This window comes from Diplodia corticola (genome assembly GCF_001883845.1).
Source record: "Diplodia corticola strain CBS 112549 chromosome Unknown scaffold53, whole genome shotgun sequence".
Lineage (NCBI taxonomy): Eukaryota > Fungi > Ascomycota > Dothideomycetes > Botryosphaeriales > Botryosphaeriaceae > Diplodia > Diplodia corticola.
Genome location: NW_017971532.1, coordinates 228657 through 247066, shown reverse-complemented (window position 1 = coordinate 247066; position 18410 = coordinate 228657). Strand labels below are relative to the sequence as shown.

General features: G+C 58.0%; 8 protein-coding genes across 8 annotated transcripts; 3 read left to right on the top strand and 5 right to left on the bottom strand.

The window, feature by feature from the left end:
- Positions 1 to 547: 547 nt before the first annotated feature.
- Positions 548 to 1738, bottom strand: BKCO1_5300094 (uncharacterized protein; the record flags this gene model as incomplete). Its single annotated transcript, XM_020277207.1, has 1 exon — positions 548 to 1738. The coding sequence occupies one exon, from the start codon at positions 1736 to 1738 to the stop codon at positions 548 to 550; it is 1191 nt and encodes a 396-aa protein (XP_020127257.1).
- Positions 1739 to 2300: 562 nt separating this feature from the next.
- On the top strand, positions 2301 to 2856 carry BKCO1_5300093 (40s ribosomal protein s23; the record flags this gene model as incomplete). The annotated part of the gene is made up of 2 exons (XM_020277206.1): positions 2301 to 2559; positions 2678 to 2856. 2 exons carry the CDS (start codon positions 2301 to 2303, stop codon positions 2854 to 2856), a joined length of 438 nt encoding a protein of 145 aa, XP_020127264.1.
- An 804-nt stretch (positions 2857 to 3660) lies between these two features.
- Positions 3661 to 4790, bottom strand: BKCO1_5300092 (kow motif domain protein; the record flags this gene model as incomplete). Its single annotated transcript, XM_020277205.1, has 2 exons — positions 3661 to 4311; positions 4374 to 4790. The coding sequence occupies 2 exons, from the start codon at positions 4788 to 4790 to the stop codon at positions 3661 to 3663; spliced, it is 1068 nt and encodes a 355-aa protein (XP_020127263.1).
- Positions 4791 to 5084: 294 nt separating this feature from the next.
- BKCO1_5300091 (uncharacterized protein) lies at positions 5085 to 7233 on the top strand (the record flags this gene model as incomplete). The annotated part of the gene is made up of 3 exons (XM_020277204.1): positions 5085 to 5210; positions 5273 to 6118; positions 6169 to 7233. 3 exons carry the CDS (start codon positions 5085 to 5087, stop codon positions 7231 to 7233), a joined length of 2037 nt encoding a protein of 678 aa, XP_020127262.1.
- Positions 7234 to 8081: 848 nt separating this feature from the next.
- On the bottom strand, positions 8082 to 9215 carry BKCO1_5300090 (glycosyltransferase family 1 protein; the record flags this gene model as incomplete). The annotated part of the gene is made up of 1 exon (XM_020277203.1): positions 8082 to 9215. The coding sequence occupies one exon, from the start codon at positions 9213 to 9215 to the stop codon at positions 8082 to 8084; it is 1134 nt and encodes a 377-aa protein (XP_020127261.1).
- Positions 9216 to 9859: 644 nt separating this feature from the next.
- On the bottom strand, positions 9860 to 11125 carry BKCO1_5300089 (4-hydroxybenzoate polyprenyl transferase; the record flags this gene model as incomplete). Its single annotated transcript, XM_020277201.1, has 1 exon — positions 9860 to 11125. One exon carries the CDS (start codon positions 11123 to 11125, stop codon positions 9860 to 9862), a length of 1266 nt encoding a protein of 421 aa, XP_020127298.1.
- A 480-nt stretch (positions 11126 to 11605) lies between these two features.
- BKCO1_5300088 (transcription factor jumonji aspartyl beta-hydroxylase) lies at positions 11606 to 15755 on the top strand (the record flags this gene model as incomplete). Its single annotated transcript, XM_020277200.1, has 2 exons — positions 11606 to 11873; positions 11932 to 15755. 2 exons carry the CDS (start codon positions 11606 to 11608, stop codon positions 15753 to 15755), a joined length of 4092 nt encoding a protein of 1363 aa, XP_020127299.1.
- A 1067-nt stretch (positions 15756 to 16822) lies between these two features.
- BKCO1_5300087 (serine-threonine rich) lies at positions 16823 to 17652 on the bottom strand (the record flags this gene model as incomplete). Its single annotated transcript, XM_020277199.1, has 3 exons — positions 16823 to 16842; positions 16912 to 17262; positions 17322 to 17652. 3 exons carry the CDS (start codon positions 17650 to 17652, stop codon positions 16823 to 16825), a joined length of 702 nt encoding a protein of 233 aa, XP_020127300.1.
- Between the last annotated feature and the right edge of the window lie 758 nt (positions 17653 to 18410).

The following is an 18410-nucleotide window of genomic DNA, read 5'->3' as shown; positions in this document are numbered from 1 at the left end:
TATTCGGTTCTGAAGGCAGGTGCTGTTTCTTCATTCTGGTACGTTTGAGATACGGTAATGATGTTTCATAGTGGTATTCTGCCGTGAGAAATTCTAGAGATGACTCGAACAATTTTCTCTAAATTCTTACCTCCCTTTTCAGTACACTTACTTTGTAGTGGGACGGGGCGCTAATGGCTTCTTCGTGTATATATTCTTCCAAATAGGTCCTTCGGGTGAGATCCTGAGTTGATTTTTCTCGGGTACCCTTCTCGTTCGTTTGCCAAGGCATCACCTGATCCTTGACATGGTCAGATACGCAAGCAGATGGCAGGATGACCCCAGATGAGTGCGTGGCATACGTCTCGGAGTGTCTTGGAGGGAGGATTTGACGAGTAGAGTATGGGAAATAGGAAGTTGGACAATCACAAAAAGGAGTTGATCGAAGGATTCCAAACACCTCACAGCGTTTTAAAAGTAGCTCAGTCCCAAGCATGAGATCATGCCAAGTCTTGAGTAGTGTTTTGCTCGTGGAAATGTTGACGATGACGATGACGATGACGATTCTTCATTTGCTCACAACACTGGCCGTATCGATGCTTTCCGCATCGCCCCAAATCTCCTTGCTTTCCATCTCAACGCCCTTCATCGCCTTGGCCACCTCCTCCAGCTTGGCCACCACATCCAGCACCCCGGCGTTCACCCGCTGGAAGTACCGATCGTTCGCCTCCCGCCGCTTCCGCGCCAGCTGGATGTCGTTCTCCGTGTCGCGCTCCAGCTGGCTCTTCATGCTCGTCTCGGTCCCGCTCCTCGGCCTCGCGGCCGCAGCAGCCACCCCAGCAACCCCCCCAGCAACCCCACCACCCGCCGCACCACCCGCCCCCAACGCCGCGGCGACCGCAGCCGCAGGGCCCACGCTGCTGCTGGCGGCGCCGGCGCCGCCACCGCCGCCGCCACCCGCCGCCATCTTCTGCTCGCGATCCATCTGCAGGACGTTCGCGGCGCTCAGCGGCTTGACGTTGCTGCCGTTCTTCCCCCCGCCGCCGCCCACGCCGTGTCCCAGCAGCGGGTCGTTGGCGCCGCGGATGGCGTCGCTCGGCGTCGGCGTCGCCGTCGCGCGCTGCTGCTGCTGCTGCTGGCCGTCGGCCCCCGCCTCCTCGTCGGCGGCCGCCTCGGAGCGCGCCCACGCCTGCGCCAGGGCGATCTGCGCCGTGCGCAGCTCGTCCAGCGCCTGCGAGTGGCCCGGCTGGAACACGTTGGTGCCCGTCGTCGCGCTCAGCTCGACCTCCTCGAGCGTGTTTTGCATCTCCGCCCAGATGGCGTCGGTGCTGGGCTGGTCGGGCTGTTGGCCTTGGTGGTGGGCCGGGGCGTGGTGGTGCTGGTGCTGGTGGTGGTCCGCCGCGGCCGCCGTCGCCGCCGCCGCGGCGCCGATGGAAGCGTTGGTGCTGGTTTTGTGGAGGGGCGGGAATTGCAGTGGTGGGGTATCTTTCCAGGATACGCCGGGGGTTACTGCGCTGCTGCTGCCGCCGCCGCCGCCGCCGCTGGGATTGATGGGAGCGGTGCTGTTGCCGTTGCCGTCGGTGGACGCTTCGATGCGCTGAGAGCGCTGCCGCGATAGGGGATTGCCGCGTGCGCCGGCCGCCGAGGAGGGCGGGATGATGGAGGTGTCGGAGGCATTCCGCGAGGGTGGGCCGATGAAGAGAGAGGGCGCCGGGAGGCGCTGGCTGGAGTTCCGGTTGACTGACGGTTTTGAAGCCATGGTCCCGGGTTACGGATTTTGGCGTCTGGTCTTCTTCGAAATATAGATTTTCCAGCTCTTCACCAGGCGGGAGCAATTAATTGCTGCTTCGAGAGCTGGGCAATGATGGGGGAGGCGGTGAAAAGGTTGCTCGGAACTCCAGCAGGCTAGATTGGCGGATCAAGGCGGCAGTAGCAGTGCATGCGGGATCAGCCGAAACATCCTGCAGTCATGTTCAGTCGAGACTACACACTCATTGCGCGGCTCTTGACGTCGTTGGGCGGCGGAGGGTTGAAAGGGGAAACTGGCGCCGGCGGGCGAGTTGTTCCGGAAAGCGAGTGCACGTGATCGCACAACTGCGGACGCCCGCGAACTTCAATTTTGGCCGACCCACTGCTCTTGCCGACGACAACGACGACCACCACCCAACCTCCACCACCCATCCGCGATACACCACAGAAGTCGGTGCGTACACCCTCTGCAGCACCCATTGCACGCCAGCGACACAATTCTTACTGTCGCACGCCGGTCTCGTCTCCCGGAGGAAGCTCTTTTGTACTGACATTTCGGCCGTGTAGCAACCATGGGCAAGGGCAAGCCGAGAGGACTCAACGCCGCGCGCAAGCTGCGCAACCACCGTCGTGAGGGTCGTTGGGCCGATCTTCACTACAAGAAGCGCCTTCTCGGTACCGCCTACAAGTCGTCGCCGTTCGGTGGCTCCTCTCACGCCAAGGGCATCGTTCTTGAGAAGGTCGGTGTTGAGGCCAAGCAGCCCAACTCCGCCATTCGCAAGTGCGTTCGTGTCCAGCTCATCAAGAACGGCAAGAAGGTCACCGCTTTCGGTACGTCACAGCCAATCCACAGGACCTTTGAGATGGGATGCGATGGGGATAGCAGCTTCTTGGGAGCTAGGTGGCGATGATGATTTGAATGTGGGCTGACATTTTTTCCTCACAACAGTCCCCAACGACGGTTGCTTGAACTTCGTCGACGAGAACGACGAGGTCCTCCTTGCTGGTTTCGGTCGTAAGGGCAAGGCCAAGGGTGATATTCCCGGTGTCCGTTTCAAGGTCGTCAAGGTTTCCGGTGTCGGTCTTTCCGCTCTGTGGAAGGAGAAGAAGGAGAAGCCCAGGTCATAAGCGTGTGCGCCACCACCGCCATCAAAATCGAAGGGACGGACTGTTTGTGTACTGCAGATCTGGGTGGGGCGGGGAGAAGCATTCGACGAAAGACAACCGGCGTGGATTTATTCGGATGGGTTTCTTTGCTTCTCACGGCGTGAGCTTGGAATGAACGGTTAGGCAGAAATTCCAACCGTCTTGCAAGCATGAAAAGCTGCGTCCAAAAAACGAAATCAAGAGATATCAATGACCTGCGTTTTCTCTTTCCGTTCTGTTGTCCCCCAAAGCCCTTTGGACATCCTCCATGGCATCTGATATCTGATGCTGCCGACCGTTACGAGGTACTTCAGCTCGGCACTTCCCAATGCCTTACTACGAACGATTTCACTCATTGTCGTGTTGCCACCGGAGAAGGGTCATACCATTGGCAAGCTCCAGAACCGGAAATAGTACTTTTCCGTGCTGTAGTAGTGAAATCATTTTGAATTAATTGATTTCGTGCAACAAAGTTTAGCCCCGCACTGCTGCCACTAAAATGTCAACATAATTGAGCAGTATCACCTGCGCTTCACACTGCCTTCGTTGCCGTGGAACAGCTGTGTGGTATGGGAACCCTTGCGCGGATCAGCTCAATGCACATGATATATTATTCCCGCAACAGGGATATTTCAGCATGCACTGACACCGCAATAAATTCAACAGACGGTCCTTTAAGATTTGTTATACATCGAATCTGTTGACGTATGTTACAGACTCTCCAATCCCTAAGATGAGACTCTAAAAGTAGACATTTCCCCCCACATGACTAAACTTGACTTATCCTCATGCATGGACCGTTGCGGCCGTCTTGGATGTCTTCTTGGCTGCCTGTATCGCTGCCTTGTGCGCGGCAACCATCTCGCCAATCCTGACCAATGCCTCCTCGGGCAGCGGTTGCCGGCCCTTGGCCCTATTCTCTCGCCTCTGTCTCGCATGCATCTCCTTGAGCGGAGTGATCATCTTCTTCGACAACAGGTCCTTCTGCTTCTCCGCCTCGTCCTCGGCCAGCTTCTTCTTGACCCACTCGGGGTCGTGTCTGTCACGGAAGTAGCTGTACTTGTTACGTAGCTCGTCTATGACGGACGGGGGCATAGGCGGGCGCAGCAACGTGGGGACAAAGGTCTGCTCCTCGCTCAAGATACGGAGCGTGTCCGCAGGCTGGTCTGAGGGGGGAGGAGTTTCGTACTTGGGGAAGGGAATAGTAATGTCGGTGCCAGGAACGAAGCGGGTGTAGATGATGTTGCCATCCTTGTCGGTGTTCGTCCTCTTCCGCACAACCTCACTGATGATGACGTCCCGTTTCTTGCCCGTCTTTTTGTCAGGAAGAGCCCACACTAAGCGCACGTCGTCGAATGCGAGCTTGAGCTCGATGGTGCGAATGGGTGCCTTGTCGCCTTCGTTCTGGCGCATGTACTCGGGAATGTAGACGTCGGCCTGTGCAAGAAGCCATTAACCCTTGGGCCAGCATAGTACGTATGTGAAGCTCAGCAACATACCAGGTTCAAGTCCTTGATGCGCACCGTCCGACTGTCCTCGTCGACCTCATTGACTTCACCAATCTTGCCCTTGTCTCGACCCTTGAGGATGACGACACGGTCGCCTTCGGCGAAGGGCGAGAGCTGGTCCTTGAGGTACGGGTCGGCGTCGGGCAGCTGGGCCCGCCTGGTGTCGACGGTGGCAAACTTCTCCCTCCACTCGCCGACATCTCTGCGCGGGGCCAGAGGACCCCGGAGCCAATCCTCGCGGCGGCGCAGTTTGGCGTCGGCAATGGCCCTGTTCGTCGCGGTCTTGATCTGCTGGAGCTCTTTCCGGTTCGACCGCCTGTCGAAGGCCTTTTCCATCTCCGTCGCCTTCTGCGACTTGCGGGCGGCTTGGCGCTTGGCCATTGCCGTCCGCTGGATGGCCTTCTGCATGTTCGCGGCGGTGCAGGAGGCAGAGGCAGTGTTGTGCGGGCGGCGGTGGTGCGGAGGTGCAGTGGTGAAGGCCGGGGGCTCGGAATGGAGCTCAATGAAGGGCGCGATCAATTGTGCCACTGGCAGGCGCGTGGCTAGGCGGACGGCGCGGGGGCTCTGTGGCTCGACACGCGGCGGTTGTCGTTGCAACGGGCGTTGGCAGCCGGACCTCGAATTTCTCGCGGGCGAAGTCGCGCGGCCGGCGCTGCTCGTCACTTCACCTCCGAGCTCGAGCTCCCGCCAACCACCAGCATCATGCCCATGCTACTCCGCCGCAACCTGACCTGCTTCTATTGCGGCGCAAAGTCGGAGCTGAAGCGAAGTCCTCAGATCCGCCAGTTCGACTGCAAGGAGTGCGAGGCCACAAACTTCCTGGACGAGGTCAGCCCCGCCGCTCTCCCGCGCATCCACCTGCAAACGAAACAACTAACACACTGCTTCAGAACGGCGAAATCACAGACCCGCCCGTCGCCGAGTCCGCACAGCCGGCAAGATTCGCCCACTATGTCCCCGCCCGCTCGCCGTCTCCCAATCTCGCCGCCCCGGACCACAGTCTCTTCTGCGCGACCTGTCTGAAGAACCAGCATCTCCTCACCCAGACGCTAGCCGCCTACCTTCCGCCACCTTCCGATCCTAACTACAAGGCCTTCGAGCGCTCCTATCCCGAGTACCGCCGCAACCTCGAGCGCCGTTACCCCCAGGTCTGCGCCGACTGCGCCCCGCGCGTGCGCGAGCGCATCCAGGCCGCCGGATACGCCGCCAAGACGGATTACCTGAAGCGCCTGCTGAACCGGCCGTATCGGGAGACCGACAGGCGGTTTTGGACGGGCCCCACGTGGCAGAGCATCCTCGTGTACTGGGCCGGCTGGTTCTGGTGGATCAGCATCGGGATCCACTTCTGCTGGAGCCTTCTGGGCGCGTATGCTGTGAGGGGAAGGCTCGGCGCCGGGAGAGACGCGCCGTTTGTGCAGAACATCGCCGTTTGCGCCGAGCAGGCTTGGAAGTATGGCATGGTGCAGTCTGACTGCATGACGGCTTTCCCTGCGGAGATGAGGTTCTCTCTGGTAGCCATGGCTGCGACGTTCTGGTGGAACAACAAGTTGCATGCGAAGGTGAAGGGTTGGACCGGTGGCAAGCTTTTGGGACTGAGGGATCATCTCTTGGTGCAGGTGTTGGTGATGAGTCTGAGAACGGGGAGCTACTGGCTTCTGCGTGATCCAGCATCTAGTCGTCTTAATATGCCGGCTTACAGGGGCGCTCACGTCTTTCTGGCCTGCGTCCTCTTTGCTGTAAGTTCCTTGACACCATCATGCGACGGCTAATGTTGATTCCAAGCTAGTCGACTATATACTCTTCGATCGTCGTGAAGGTGGACCGAGCGCCGCTGTTTCCGAAGAAGAAAGAAGAGGAAATCCCTTTGGTGGAGGAGCCGCTGGACGAGAGCCCACAGAAACCCAATCCTCTCTATAACTCTGCTCAGAGGCAGACTTTCCAGAACCAATCGCCGGCATACGTCAAGCCGTTTCCGATCAACAATCTCGCACAACCCCTCAGGATGCCAGAACAGCCTCCTTCTCCCACTCCTTCTACTTCGACGCGCTACACAGCTTTCACGACTGAAGCCACGACACGGCCTTATGACGATGACGAAGATACGATGGAATGGACACCTACACGGCCATCCCAAACAACCTACTACGACCTCCGCCCCCGAAACAACCCCATCGCACAGCGTCAATCGCAACAACTTCAACGGCTCGTCAACGCTTCCAAGAACGAGCCCTCTCCCTTCCGCGGCACTCTCCCTCCCGCACCCATCGCTCCCGCCCACAAGCTACGCAACCCACCAAACCAGCCGACATTCAAGAAGACCCCCCTCACCAAGCAGAAGGACTTCTTCTCCAAGATCATGGGCTCCACCGCCAACGCCGCCACCCGCAACGCCGCCAGCCCCATCAAAGGCGGCGGACGGCGAGGCAGCCAATTCTACGACGACGACGCCGCCACCACCTCCATGGCCGAGACCGACATCGTCGACCCGCGCTTCGCCAACATGACGCCGCACCAGCTGCAGCGCCACCGCATCGACATGACGTTCGGCGAGCCCAAGCTCAACCTGCCGCCGCCCAATGCCGTCGACACGGGCTTGGAAGCCATGTTCGACAGCGTCTTCAGCATCCGCGACGAGCCGGAGGAGGTGCAGCGCCAGCGCGCCGAGGAGCGCGAGCAGCGCAAGGCTGGCGGTATGGTGGTTGAGGTGTGGGATAGCCCCACGCCGCCGTGGGTCATGGGGTGTTTGTCGATTGCCTTTGCGGCGCCGTTTGCGTGGGTGGGGGTGCGGTGGGCGTTGGGGTGGGTGAAGGGGTTGGCGTTTGGTGGTGGGGAGGGAGTCGTGGATGCTTGAGGGAAAAGGAATTCAAGGAAGGGTGAGAGAAAGAGATGGTGTGACGTGTACGGGGTTTCTGCATAGTTTTTTTTATGTTCTTTTTCCCCTTGGTGTATCAACAAAATTGGGCTTCGGCTTGGGGTTTTGGGAACGGGGGAAACCGGCGCTGCTATGGATCCTTTTTTTTTTTTCTCACTTTAGGCTCTGTTCCCAACATTCAGATGGACAGGATGGTAGTTAATGATGTGTCTTTTTTCTTCGTCCCCTCTCTCTTTACTCACCCTAATCTCCTTTACTTTCTTGTTTGATAGAATACCCTCAGCGTCTCTTGATTAGCACAGTTCACTTATTCTGTCAATGGATAGTTAGCACACAGTGTCCAATGACAGTCCCTACGCTCATGCAGCATGGCCCCCATTGGTAAATGCATAAGAAAGTCGGCGAAGGCTGTGTGGGACAGTAGCAGTGCGGCGAGCTTATAGCTACAATATGGACTACCAGGCGCTCGTGGTTCTGCAGTAAAGCACCAACTTCCATTCGTTGGTGCAGACGGATGCGTCTTATAGCCAACGCCCGGCTCCAGGGTGGGGATTGAAGTGGTCTCTCAAATAGCTTCCGTGGTGCCCCATGGGAGCTAAATGAGGAGATACTCGTCTGGATGAAAGCTTCAACCGCTTGCGTAAGCTCCACCTGGGTATATACATACGTAGGTCCTTCTCTTCTCCCTTCGAGGTCCAAACAGCCACCCTAATCATCGTCACTTCTTCGATTTCAGCAAAAAAAAAAAAGAGAAAAGGACAAACGCCCCCTCGACTTCGCTCCTTTCTTTTTTTTTTCTCCCCCCACAAAACAAACAATCAGAAAACCTAAACCAACACCCCCAAAAACTCCCCCTTGCCCCCCGTCCTCCCGACCAGCCCTTCCCACTGCACGACGAACCTGTCCACCACGGGCAGCAGCAGCCGGCCGCTCAGGCTCAGCCGCGTCACGCGCGCCCAGCTCTCGACGTAGACGGTCCGGATCCGGCTCGTGCCGCGCGCGTCGTTGAGGTCGAAGAAGCGCAGGAGCACCGCGGCGAGGATGACGACGACGGCGGTGCCCGGCCCGTTGGCGAGGATGAGGTCGGGCGGCGGGGATCTGGCGCCGCTGCTGCTGTTGCTGCTCTCGTGGAGGATGGAGAGGCAGGACGCGAGGCAGCGTAGGGCGGAGAGGGGCGTGGTGAGGAGGGGTTGGTGGATCGCGCGCGCGCGGGGGACCGTGTGCAGCGTGTAGGTGCCTGGAGTGGGTTCGTCCTTTTCAGCATCGCTGTGGCGGGAGGCGTTGGCGTTGTGCTGCTGCTGCTGCTGCTGCTCCTCTGCTGCCGCCGCCGCCATTGCTCCTTCGTTGCCGTTCCGTTCGTCCTTTTTTCCCTCCGCCTCCGCCTCCTCCGCCCCCGCCTCCTCCTCCCCGTCTACCTTGCTCGTCCTCCCCTTCACCCTCCTCCTCCCCACCGCATCAAGCAGCCCCTCCTCAAACTCCCGCGCCCGCTCCGCGCTGAACCCGTCACCCTCGGAGACGACGTACGTCCGCTGCGACCAGCTGCGCAGGAAGGTCCGCGCGTCCAGCTTGCGCAGCATGGCCAGCATCTCGGCCGTGTGCCCGCCGCTGCCGAGCACCACGACGAGCCGCGTGGCTTCTCGTATCGCGTGTCGCCTGCGGTAGCGCTCTTCGTCGCCCTCTCCGTCGCCGTCGCCGTCGTCGTTGTCATCATCCTGCTCGGCGCCTTGGAGGAGGAGCGATTCGGCTGCTGCTGCTGCTGCTGCGGAACCTTCGGTGGTGGTCGTGCTGTTGCTATTACTTCCACCTGGACGTCGGCGGGGGCGCGGCGGGGGCCGCAGGGGTGGGAGGAGGAAGAGTATGCGGAGCGCGATGAAGGGGATTGAGAGGAAGGCGAGGATTATGAGGCCGTTGAAGAGGAGGAGGGTTATTGGTGGCGGCGGGGATGCGCTGGGGACTGCCATGCTGGATGTCTGGTGCGGTGCCGGGAAAGAAGAGGAAGGTGGAGGGTTTGCGAGTGGTTGAGATGGTGCAGGCTTCAATGCATTGTCGGAGAGGAGGAGCGAGCGAGCTGTTTTGAATTGGTGTACATGTGCGTCGTTGTGGAGCTTGGGACGGAGGGAGGGAGCGCGTGGGAAAAGTGTCGGAGTTTGGGCGCACGAGTCATGCAAAGTCCGCCGTTGTCTGATAGGCGGCTCTGGTATGCTCCAAGCTATGTCCTCTTCTCTTTTTCGAATAAGATTAGTACCGGGAATCGACTTGTTCGGCAGCTGCTAGTGATAATTGCTAGCTATGCGCGCGCAGAGTAAGTCCTTGAAGTGTTAGTCCAAATGTGGACGACAGTCCGATTTTGGAGTGAACATGGCTACAACTGATGATTAACCAATGGTTTGCAATCCCATCGATTGATAACAAAGAATTATATTGGGATACTCATGCCATCCTTGAATCGGATTTGACATTTACAAAGCATGGTTCCGTCCTGAGTCGCCAAAACTCTCACCCACAGAAGACGTTGAATATCAACATTGAGACTCTTCAAGGAAGCTATTTTACAGTGTTGTGACAAATTTTTTGAACATATCCGGCCCATCCTGGATGCTTTCTATCACGCCAAAATCTCCTCCTTTTTCTCCTCCACATCATCTCCATACCATCCAAACAGCCGCGCAAAATATTCGCCCAACAGCCCAGCTGAAATGGCACCTCCAGTCATCCAGCACCCATTCCTAAACCACCACCAACAATCCGTCACGCTCTTCAACCTAACCCTCCAAATCATCGTTCCCAGCGTCGTCACCGCGCCTCCCACGCTCCCAACGAAGAAAATAGGCCCGGCGCCAACCGTCGCGCCGGCGGCAGCCAGCAAAGCAACCTGCACGGCAGCCAGACCGGACAGCACGACCTTGGTGTTGTTCTCGTGGGCAAGGGCAATGCTCTTGATGCCGGCCTTGACATCGTCCTTGATGTCCATATGCGCATAGATCATATCGTACAGCACCGTCCACGCCACGCAGCTGGCATACAGACAACCCGCGGCCGTCGCGGCAACGGGGTCGTTCAGCAGATCGACGTGCAGGGCGGGGAACCCCATCATGGCGCCCCACGAGAACGTCAGGCCCAGCACGGCCTGCGGGTAGTAGGTGACGCGCTTGGCGAGCGGGTAGGTGGCGACGAAGAGCAGGCTGGGCGCGCCGTGCAAGAAGCAGGCCGGCTGCGGGAACTGCAGCAGCACGGCCAGCCCGGTGAGCAGCTGCGCGCCGGTGAAGACTACGGCGGCGCCCGGGCTGACGGCCCCCCGCGCGATGGGGCGCAGCCGCGTGCGCGCGACGTGCGGGTCGAGGTTGCGGTCCCAGAGGTCGTTGATGGTGCAGCCGGCGCCGCGCATGACGAGGGCGCCGGTGAGGAAGAGGAGGGACGTGCCGAGGACGGCGGACGGGGCGGCGACGGGGGCGGCGAGCGGGGCGGCGAGGAGGGTGCTGAAGAGGCAGGGGAAGAAGAGGTAGTAGGTCCCCACTGGTTTGTCGAGACGGACTAGCTCCGCGTAGGGAACGACGGAGGTGGGTAGGTGGGAGAGCAGGCCCGTGGTGGGCGGGTGGTAGGCGGGGAGCTGGGGCGTGGAGGTGCTGTCATCGTCATTGCTTCCGAGGGAGGGTATTGGTGTTGCTGTCCGGGCTTGCTGGGTGAGAGCGCTGGAGGTGTGGAGTATGCGGGTTGGTATTTGAGGTTGGTCATTTGCTCGTCTCAACTGCGGACGCTGAGTATTTGCGGAGAGTAGAGGTTTTGCCAGTGCTGATGGGCGCAAAGGGAGGCTCCTCAAAGCTTTCGGAAATGCACAGCGGCTGCCGCGCTGTAATGCGTGCGGCAACAGCATCGTATGTAATTTTACAGTAGGCGACGCAGCTCCTTCGACTAGGACATGGACCAATCCTTGACTGTCTGATCCTTGCAGTGAGTGGTGGGGTGAACAAGCGGCTATGGGGGCCCTGACCACTCCGTCAACTGCACCAGACCTGGTTGAAACGCTCAATCGCTTGACCGGGCACAGTCTGTTTCCGGTGACGGGAGAGGAAAGAGAGGCAGCTGCAGTCGACTTTATCGCCGTGGTCCGTGCACGAGACCCGCGAACACCAGCAGCTCGACGCCTCCGCCGACCGAGCTTCCGCGCTTCCTCTTCACCCGCCCGCCGCCCACAACACCCCGCGTTTTCTGGCCCTCTCGACGTGACTCACGCGTCCGTCGCTCTCCGGGACGCGCCCAATTATGAGGATACCCCTGCGCTCGAGCAACGCGTCCCGAATCTCCCGTCAATCCCCGCCCACCTCACCCGCCGCCGCATAGCTCCGCAGGAAAAATGCCCGCCCAACGCCCGCGCGCCTCGTTCGAGCCCATCCCTCCGGACTTTGATGTCCAGGCTCTTGTCGAAAACACCGAAAACTTCCAGTATGTCGACCGAATCTCGGTCGACATGATCCAGCAGCATGGCGTGGAACAATTCGAGAAGCTTGTTTTGCTTCACGTCGTGATAGGTGGAAAACCGCTCGTCGTCGATGGCTTCGAAGATCTCTTGGATCCATGGACCTTCACCCCGGAATGGCTTGCTGCGAATTGTGGCGACAAGGGTAGGTTCTGGCAGCCTCCGGTCACATTGCTTGAAGTCCTAGGCTCACTTTACTCCAGTCGAGCATGCGCGCAACCTGACCGCCAAGGAAAACATAGACCTCACCATTGGTCACTACCTCAAGAACATGGGTTTGCTCACCAATCAATACTTCGAGAAGCCTGACAACTACAAGGACAAGAATCGGCAGAGAATCTATCTCAAGGACATTGACTGCCCACAAGTCTGGCACGATAAGCTAAAAGACCAAATCCCGAGCGGTCTCTTCTACTTGAACGAGAGCACTGGCGAGATCGGCGGGCCAGGGTCTGTGGACGAACCCACCCCAAATGCTCCGGGGGGCCGGAAGAAGGGTCGCGGAATTGCCCGCGCGGGCGATCTGATGAGCAGTCTCCCCCCGGAAATGAGAGCGGAAAACATGATGTGCTACATTGGTCATGAGGGAACATACACGCCATCGCACAGAGAAATGTGCGCTTCATTGGGGCAAAATATCATGGTCCACGCATCCGCAACAGTTGGGGAGGATGGAAAACCCGAAAAACCCGGCTCCTCCATCTGGTTCATGACCGAGACAAAGGACCGACACATGGTTTCTGAGTATTGGCTCTCTGTCCTCGGCCACGACATCGAGGTCGAGAATCATTTTGCCCAGGTCGCCGCCTGGAAGAGAGCCCCGTTCCAGAAGTACGTCGTAGAACAGCGCCCAGGCGATTTCATCTTGATTCCCCCCATGGCCCCGCACCAGGTCTGGAATCGCGGCACAAGAACAATAAAAGCTGCTTGGAACAGGACCACGGTGGAAACCTTGGAGATGGCTTTCGAGGAAGCGCTCCCCAATGCTCGAATGGTGTGCAGGGACGAGCAGTATAAAAACAAAGCCATCGTCTACTACACCTTGCTCAAGTACTCAACTCTCCTGAAGCAGGCCAAGATGCAAAGCGAAGCCAGCGCTGAACAGGCAGCTCGCCTCCGATCCAGCTCCAAGGTCCGCCAGGTTCAAAAGGACTTCAAGCGTTTGTTCGAACTCTATAAGAGCATCATCCTCTCCGAAATGTTTTCTTCAGACTTGCCCAAGGAACATCCCGAATTCATGCCCTTCGAGTCTTACGTCACTTGTGCTTACTGCAGGTGCAACATCTTCAATCGGTTTTTGACCTGCAAGGCCTGTGTTTATGCACTGGGCACTGAAGCCGAGGAGCCCTACGATATTTGCATGGACTGCTACGCAATGGGGCGTAGTTGTGCATGCATCTCGGGAATGAGCTGGGTCGAACAGTGGCGATGGAAAGACCTGTTGTACAAGTATGAAGAATGGCGCAAGCAGTTCATCGACATTGACAATGGTCGCCTACACGAGAAGACGCCCATGCCCCTTCAGGAAGAGAAGAGAAGTCTACAGAAAAAGGCTCTCGCCCAGATATGCCAGGAGCAGCTTAAAGCCAGACCTTTCAAAGACTACAAAAACCCCAAGGGAACTGAGGAAGAGGAGAAGTCTGATGAAGAAATAATTGTCAACGACGACGGGACTGTACGCCGGACGGCCAAGAAAAGATCGAAAGCTTGGCTTGCCAGTCATGCGTCTTGCCATACCTGCATTCACAAACATCCCAAGTGGAAGATGGCAAAATGCACAACTTGCGACTTATGGTTTTGTTACGGCTCACTCTTCCGAGCACACGACCTCATGCCACAAACAATCATGGAGAACCCAAGATGGCAATGTCCCCATTGCCGCCGCGTTTGTAATACTGGTGCTTGTCGACGAGACCTCCGTCAACGACCATACGAACCAAAGGGAACTCTATTGGGCCACGACACCAGGAAGGTGGCCGATGCGCGGAGCGTCGAGGCGTTGGTCGACTTCAGCGTGTCGAATCTCAACTGGCTAAGGGATGAAGATGCGGGGCCTGCGGAATCCGCAAGGCTGCGGAGGCGTCGCGAGGAAGCAGAAAGGGCAAAGCAAGTCAATCCTGCCGAGGATGACAGATTCGATGGCGAGGAAGATGGTGGCCGCGACCCCCTAACTCAGATCGAATACTCACCTGCAGGCGAAGAAGAGAGTTTCCTAGATCCCGCGCTCCGTTCCAACGATGTAGCTCTACCTGGCCCGTCGGCAATGCGGGACGGCGCAAGGTCACGCAGCCAAGATGACTCGCTGTTTGTTGCTCGGGATGAGGCGAACGGCAGCGTGACTGCGCCGTACCTCGATGAAATGGACGCGGACGACGGTTCCTTGTACCCTGAATTGGATGGTGGAGAAAGCAGTGTCCAGGTCTTTCGAAGTGCTACGAAGAGGGGCATTGACGACACTGACGACCAGATTAAGCTTGTGGCCAAGAGACAGAAGACGTCAGACAAGTCTAAAATGCAGGCGAAGAGTGATGCCACCCGGCAATTCTTGAAAAAGAAAGAGAAGAACCAACTCGACCAGGCAAGAAAGGATAATAGGTACATCCAAGTGTGGGGCGCTATGAGGGGACGTAGCGTCATCGCAAAGCTTCACCTTCCGAGTGAGAAGCTTGCCGAGTTCAGACGACAAGATCTGGAGAAGCGCAAACGAGCGCAGCTCAGCTTGCACCCCGATGCTCGAGATTCAGCCTTGCGTAACGTGGCCATCATCCAGTCGGATGTCGCCGGGCCTAAAACACCCGCCGCTGCGGACGGTGCCATGAAAAAGTCCAACAAGGCAAGGATAGCGCTTGAGGACGACGACGATTTCGATCTCAAAAAGGGCGAGGGCAAGAGGAGAGGGCACGTTAAGTTAAGATATGAGGAGATTGACGTCGATTCGAGTGGGAGTGAAGGAGCCGATGGGGACGAAGAATACCACGCCCCTCGCCAACGCCGAAGACGCAAGAACAGCGACGATTTGGTAGAGCTGCCGGAAGATTGGAAAGACGGGAAGGTCAAGCCCAAGAAGCGCCAGTCCATGCCGGTCCGCACAAATGGCGCCCAGATACGACCTCTTGGGTCAAGACCAGCCCGTGCGTCGACTGGAGACATCGAGGTCATCTCCGACGACCACGATTCCGATCCTAGTGATGAAGGTCAAGCCCATAAGCAACCCCAACCGATACCGCCGACGAATAACGAGCAAACTACCAACCAAGTCGACAAACAGGCCGAAGAACAGATGGAACACGAGAACGCCGAAGCAGAGGCCCGCCGCGCTCTAGAGGAAGAGGACAATCGTCTGGCCAAACTTCAAGCTGCACGCTGGGCACGAGGCGAAGGTAAAGATCAAGACGACGAAGACGTGGAGAACAAAAATCTCGGCCAGCAATTCGACGGCGCCAGCGATCCTGTGTCCCCCTCCTCCACCCCATCCGCTTCACCTCCTCCTCCTCGACGCGTGCCCACTGCGCCGATGCAGACCAACCCCAATCCCCCGGTCAGCAACGCTCCATCTCCCGCTCCGCCACCACCGAGCATCGACAGGCCCAGCATAATGACCCGCTTCGGTCCCGGTCGCGGCCGCGGAAAGAAGATCAAGATAGTGTCCGCTGCCAGCAAGCGCCAGCCCCCTAGCTCGGCTTCTTCGGCGCCGCCACCAGCCGGGCCCGGCGCCGATTCTTCTGAACCCGCGTCGACCACGACCACGACGACAGCGACAAAGACGACTACCTCCACGCCCGCGCCAGGAACCCCGGCTGTGGTGACGTCTGGCTTCACGCCCGTGAACTTGAAGCGCAGGCACGCGGCCGTGGAGCTGCAACTCAGTGACACGGATGAGAGCGACGACGACGACGGCGTCATCCCGGCCAGAGCTGCGCAGACGCCGCCGACGAGAGGCGTGGCTGGGAGAGGAAGGGGACGGGGACGGGGAAGAGGAAGGGGGAGGGGGAGGGGGAGGGGGAGGGCCGGAAAGGCGGTTTATTGAGCACACACAGGCGTGGGGGGTTTGATGGGTCAGGCCTCGGGTTGATACGACTGGGCTGTGAAGACGGGTAGGGAAGAGGTTGCTACAGATTTCGAGACGCGAGTGGATCAATCGGGTGGAGGTTGGTATTCTTTTTTTTATCTTCTATTCACTATATTGGAGGCGAAGAGAGCGGCGTCTGGGCGAGAGATGGAGCCAACGAGACTTAGCAGCTTGTGGTGATGGCTTTTCAAGCACAATTGTCACTGCATGAAAAGAAAGCAAAATGAGAAAGGGCCTTATCCGATTGAACAGCAATATTAACAGCAACACTGCTCATGATGTGACGCGCGTTGCCAATCACTCAATGGATACAGCTAATCCGACTTCTCTCGTCTTGCTTGTTTACTGATCTTTACAAACACCTCCAGCGATCGTTGACCTCCACCTAAGGATTTCACCCGGCCAAAGAGTAGCGGTGTGAGCCTATGGTGCGGGGAGCCTGTGCCCCCGACCACTTTGCCCGTAAGATGTGGAAGGGGGAAGATCCCTCAAAAGAGGGGTTCTGTAGAGTCCCGTTGGCGTGAATAACGCCTGTTCTCGATTCTTTGTCCTTTGCTCCTTTCTTTTTGCGCGTCGGTGTCGAGTCGGTCTTGTTCTTCTTCTCGCTTTTTGCCCTCGACTCACACCTTGTGGATTCGGAAGTTGGAAAATTCGTTCACAGCAGAGAAGTACAACGCGAGTAGACATGTAGGAGGCTTTCGAATCAATTAATTCTAAATCAGGACACCATTCTCGTCCCGGTTACCAAATAAAAAACTTCCGACCGGTCCGTCAAGGATATCGACAATGTTTCCATGCGCCTTGCGCAGCAGAGGCCTTGTCGTTCGTGAGAGAGGAAAAGAGAAAGAGAGAGGGGGGAGAATAAAACAAGCACCGCTAAATTGCAAGTAGCCAGGCAAATGAGCCCCGTCTTCAGGGTATAGCCTTCCCCCTCCCCCCAGCTTCGAACCTTCAAACCGCTACTTCTTCACTCAAGCAACGTTGTCACATCGAAGCCCAACAGCCATCCATGCTCTCGAGCACGCTTATTGGCCGGGAAGCATGCCTGTGTAGTAGCACAATCATCAGCCTCAGTCAAAACACGATACAACTTGCACGCAAGGAGCGCACTCACCGGCAAACCCGCCAAAGTTATTCATAGCCGCACCCTCAGGGAAGCTGTTGGACCCGCAAAGACACGAGCACGTGCAGGCGGAGCCGTCCGCGCAGGTCCCGTCGCCAGCAGCTACAGTAGCGGCGGCGGCGGCGGCCGTGTCCTGGGCCTGGCCGGCGGCGAGGGTGACGGTGCTGGAGACGGCGGCGGCGGGGGTGGCGGCGATGGCGGCCGTGTCGAGGTCGGTGCCGTTCTTTTGGATGGCGAGCTGCTTGTAGGCCGCGAACGACTTGTCCGAGCTCTCGACCGCGTTGACGCTGAAGACCATGCCCTTGCCGCAGTGCGTGCCGGTTTTTTGCTTGCAGTAGGCCCCTGGGGTTTTTGTCGTTAGCCTCTCGTTTTTTCTTTTCTTTTTGTTCGGTCTAACTTACAGATGGGCTTGGTGTCGTTGACCATCATGCTCCACGTCACGCCCTCGGCGCCGTCCGGGTTGGGCATGAAGCCCGAGTCGAAGCCGCCCTCCATGGCCTTGCACGGCTCGTCGAAGGAGCTCTGCGTCACGGTGTGGTTCTTCTGCATGAAGTGGAACTCGACCATGTCGCCCGCGGCGGCCATGATGTTCTCGGGCGAGTACTGCAGCATCGGCGTCGGCTCGCCCGTGGGGTCCGTCGGCGGCTTGACCCCGCCGACCATGACGGTGTGGGTGGCGGCCAAGGCGGCACCGCTGGCGGAGAGGAGAGGGAGGAACGTCGTGGCCTTCATTATGTTCGGTGGTGCTTCGTGAAGATCTTGTAGAAGAGTCTAAAATAAAAGACCGCGCTGCGGTGGGGGTATCAAATAATGGGAAAATGAGAGAGAGAGAGAGAGGAACTGGGCTTGGAATGAGGCCCAATGAGCGTGTTATTATTACAACGGTGTGGTCGAAAGAGTGCGTACTTCGCTGGGGGTTGGACGAGCAGACAGTCTTTAATAAGGGTGGAGCTCAGATTGCAGCGGCTGGTGGCGGAGGCTGCGCGTGTCGCAAGACCATCCAGGCGAGACGCCACAGCCTCTCGGCATGGCATAGAACCGCAGAAAGTGGTCTGTCTTTGCCTGGATCTGCGTGCTGTTGACGCCGCGGGGCGAAGGCTCTGTACGAGGCTTGACATGTCGTGTGTTGGTGCTGTCTCGGATGGCGTCGCAGCTCTGTGTCAGCCTCCGCTCCCCGCGACCATCTCCGCAACGCCCAACACGAACCGAGGGTCAAGCTTCTCCAAGCTTTTGTCGATCACCCTTACACATTTGACAAGACGGATAACCGGCGAGCTCATTTGCCTGCTTGGAGTGATAGGAACTTTGCACCGCCACCTTTGTCTCCAACCGAGGCCTTTGCCTCCTAATTACCATCATCCGCACCTTTACGTCTCTTGTCTTCCGTGCATGTGTTTCTTTCAATCCTTTTATTATTTATTTGTCTGCATGTGAGAGTCGTTGAGTCATGGCTAGAATCACAGACCTTTTGTCGATCCTATCCTTTTTTT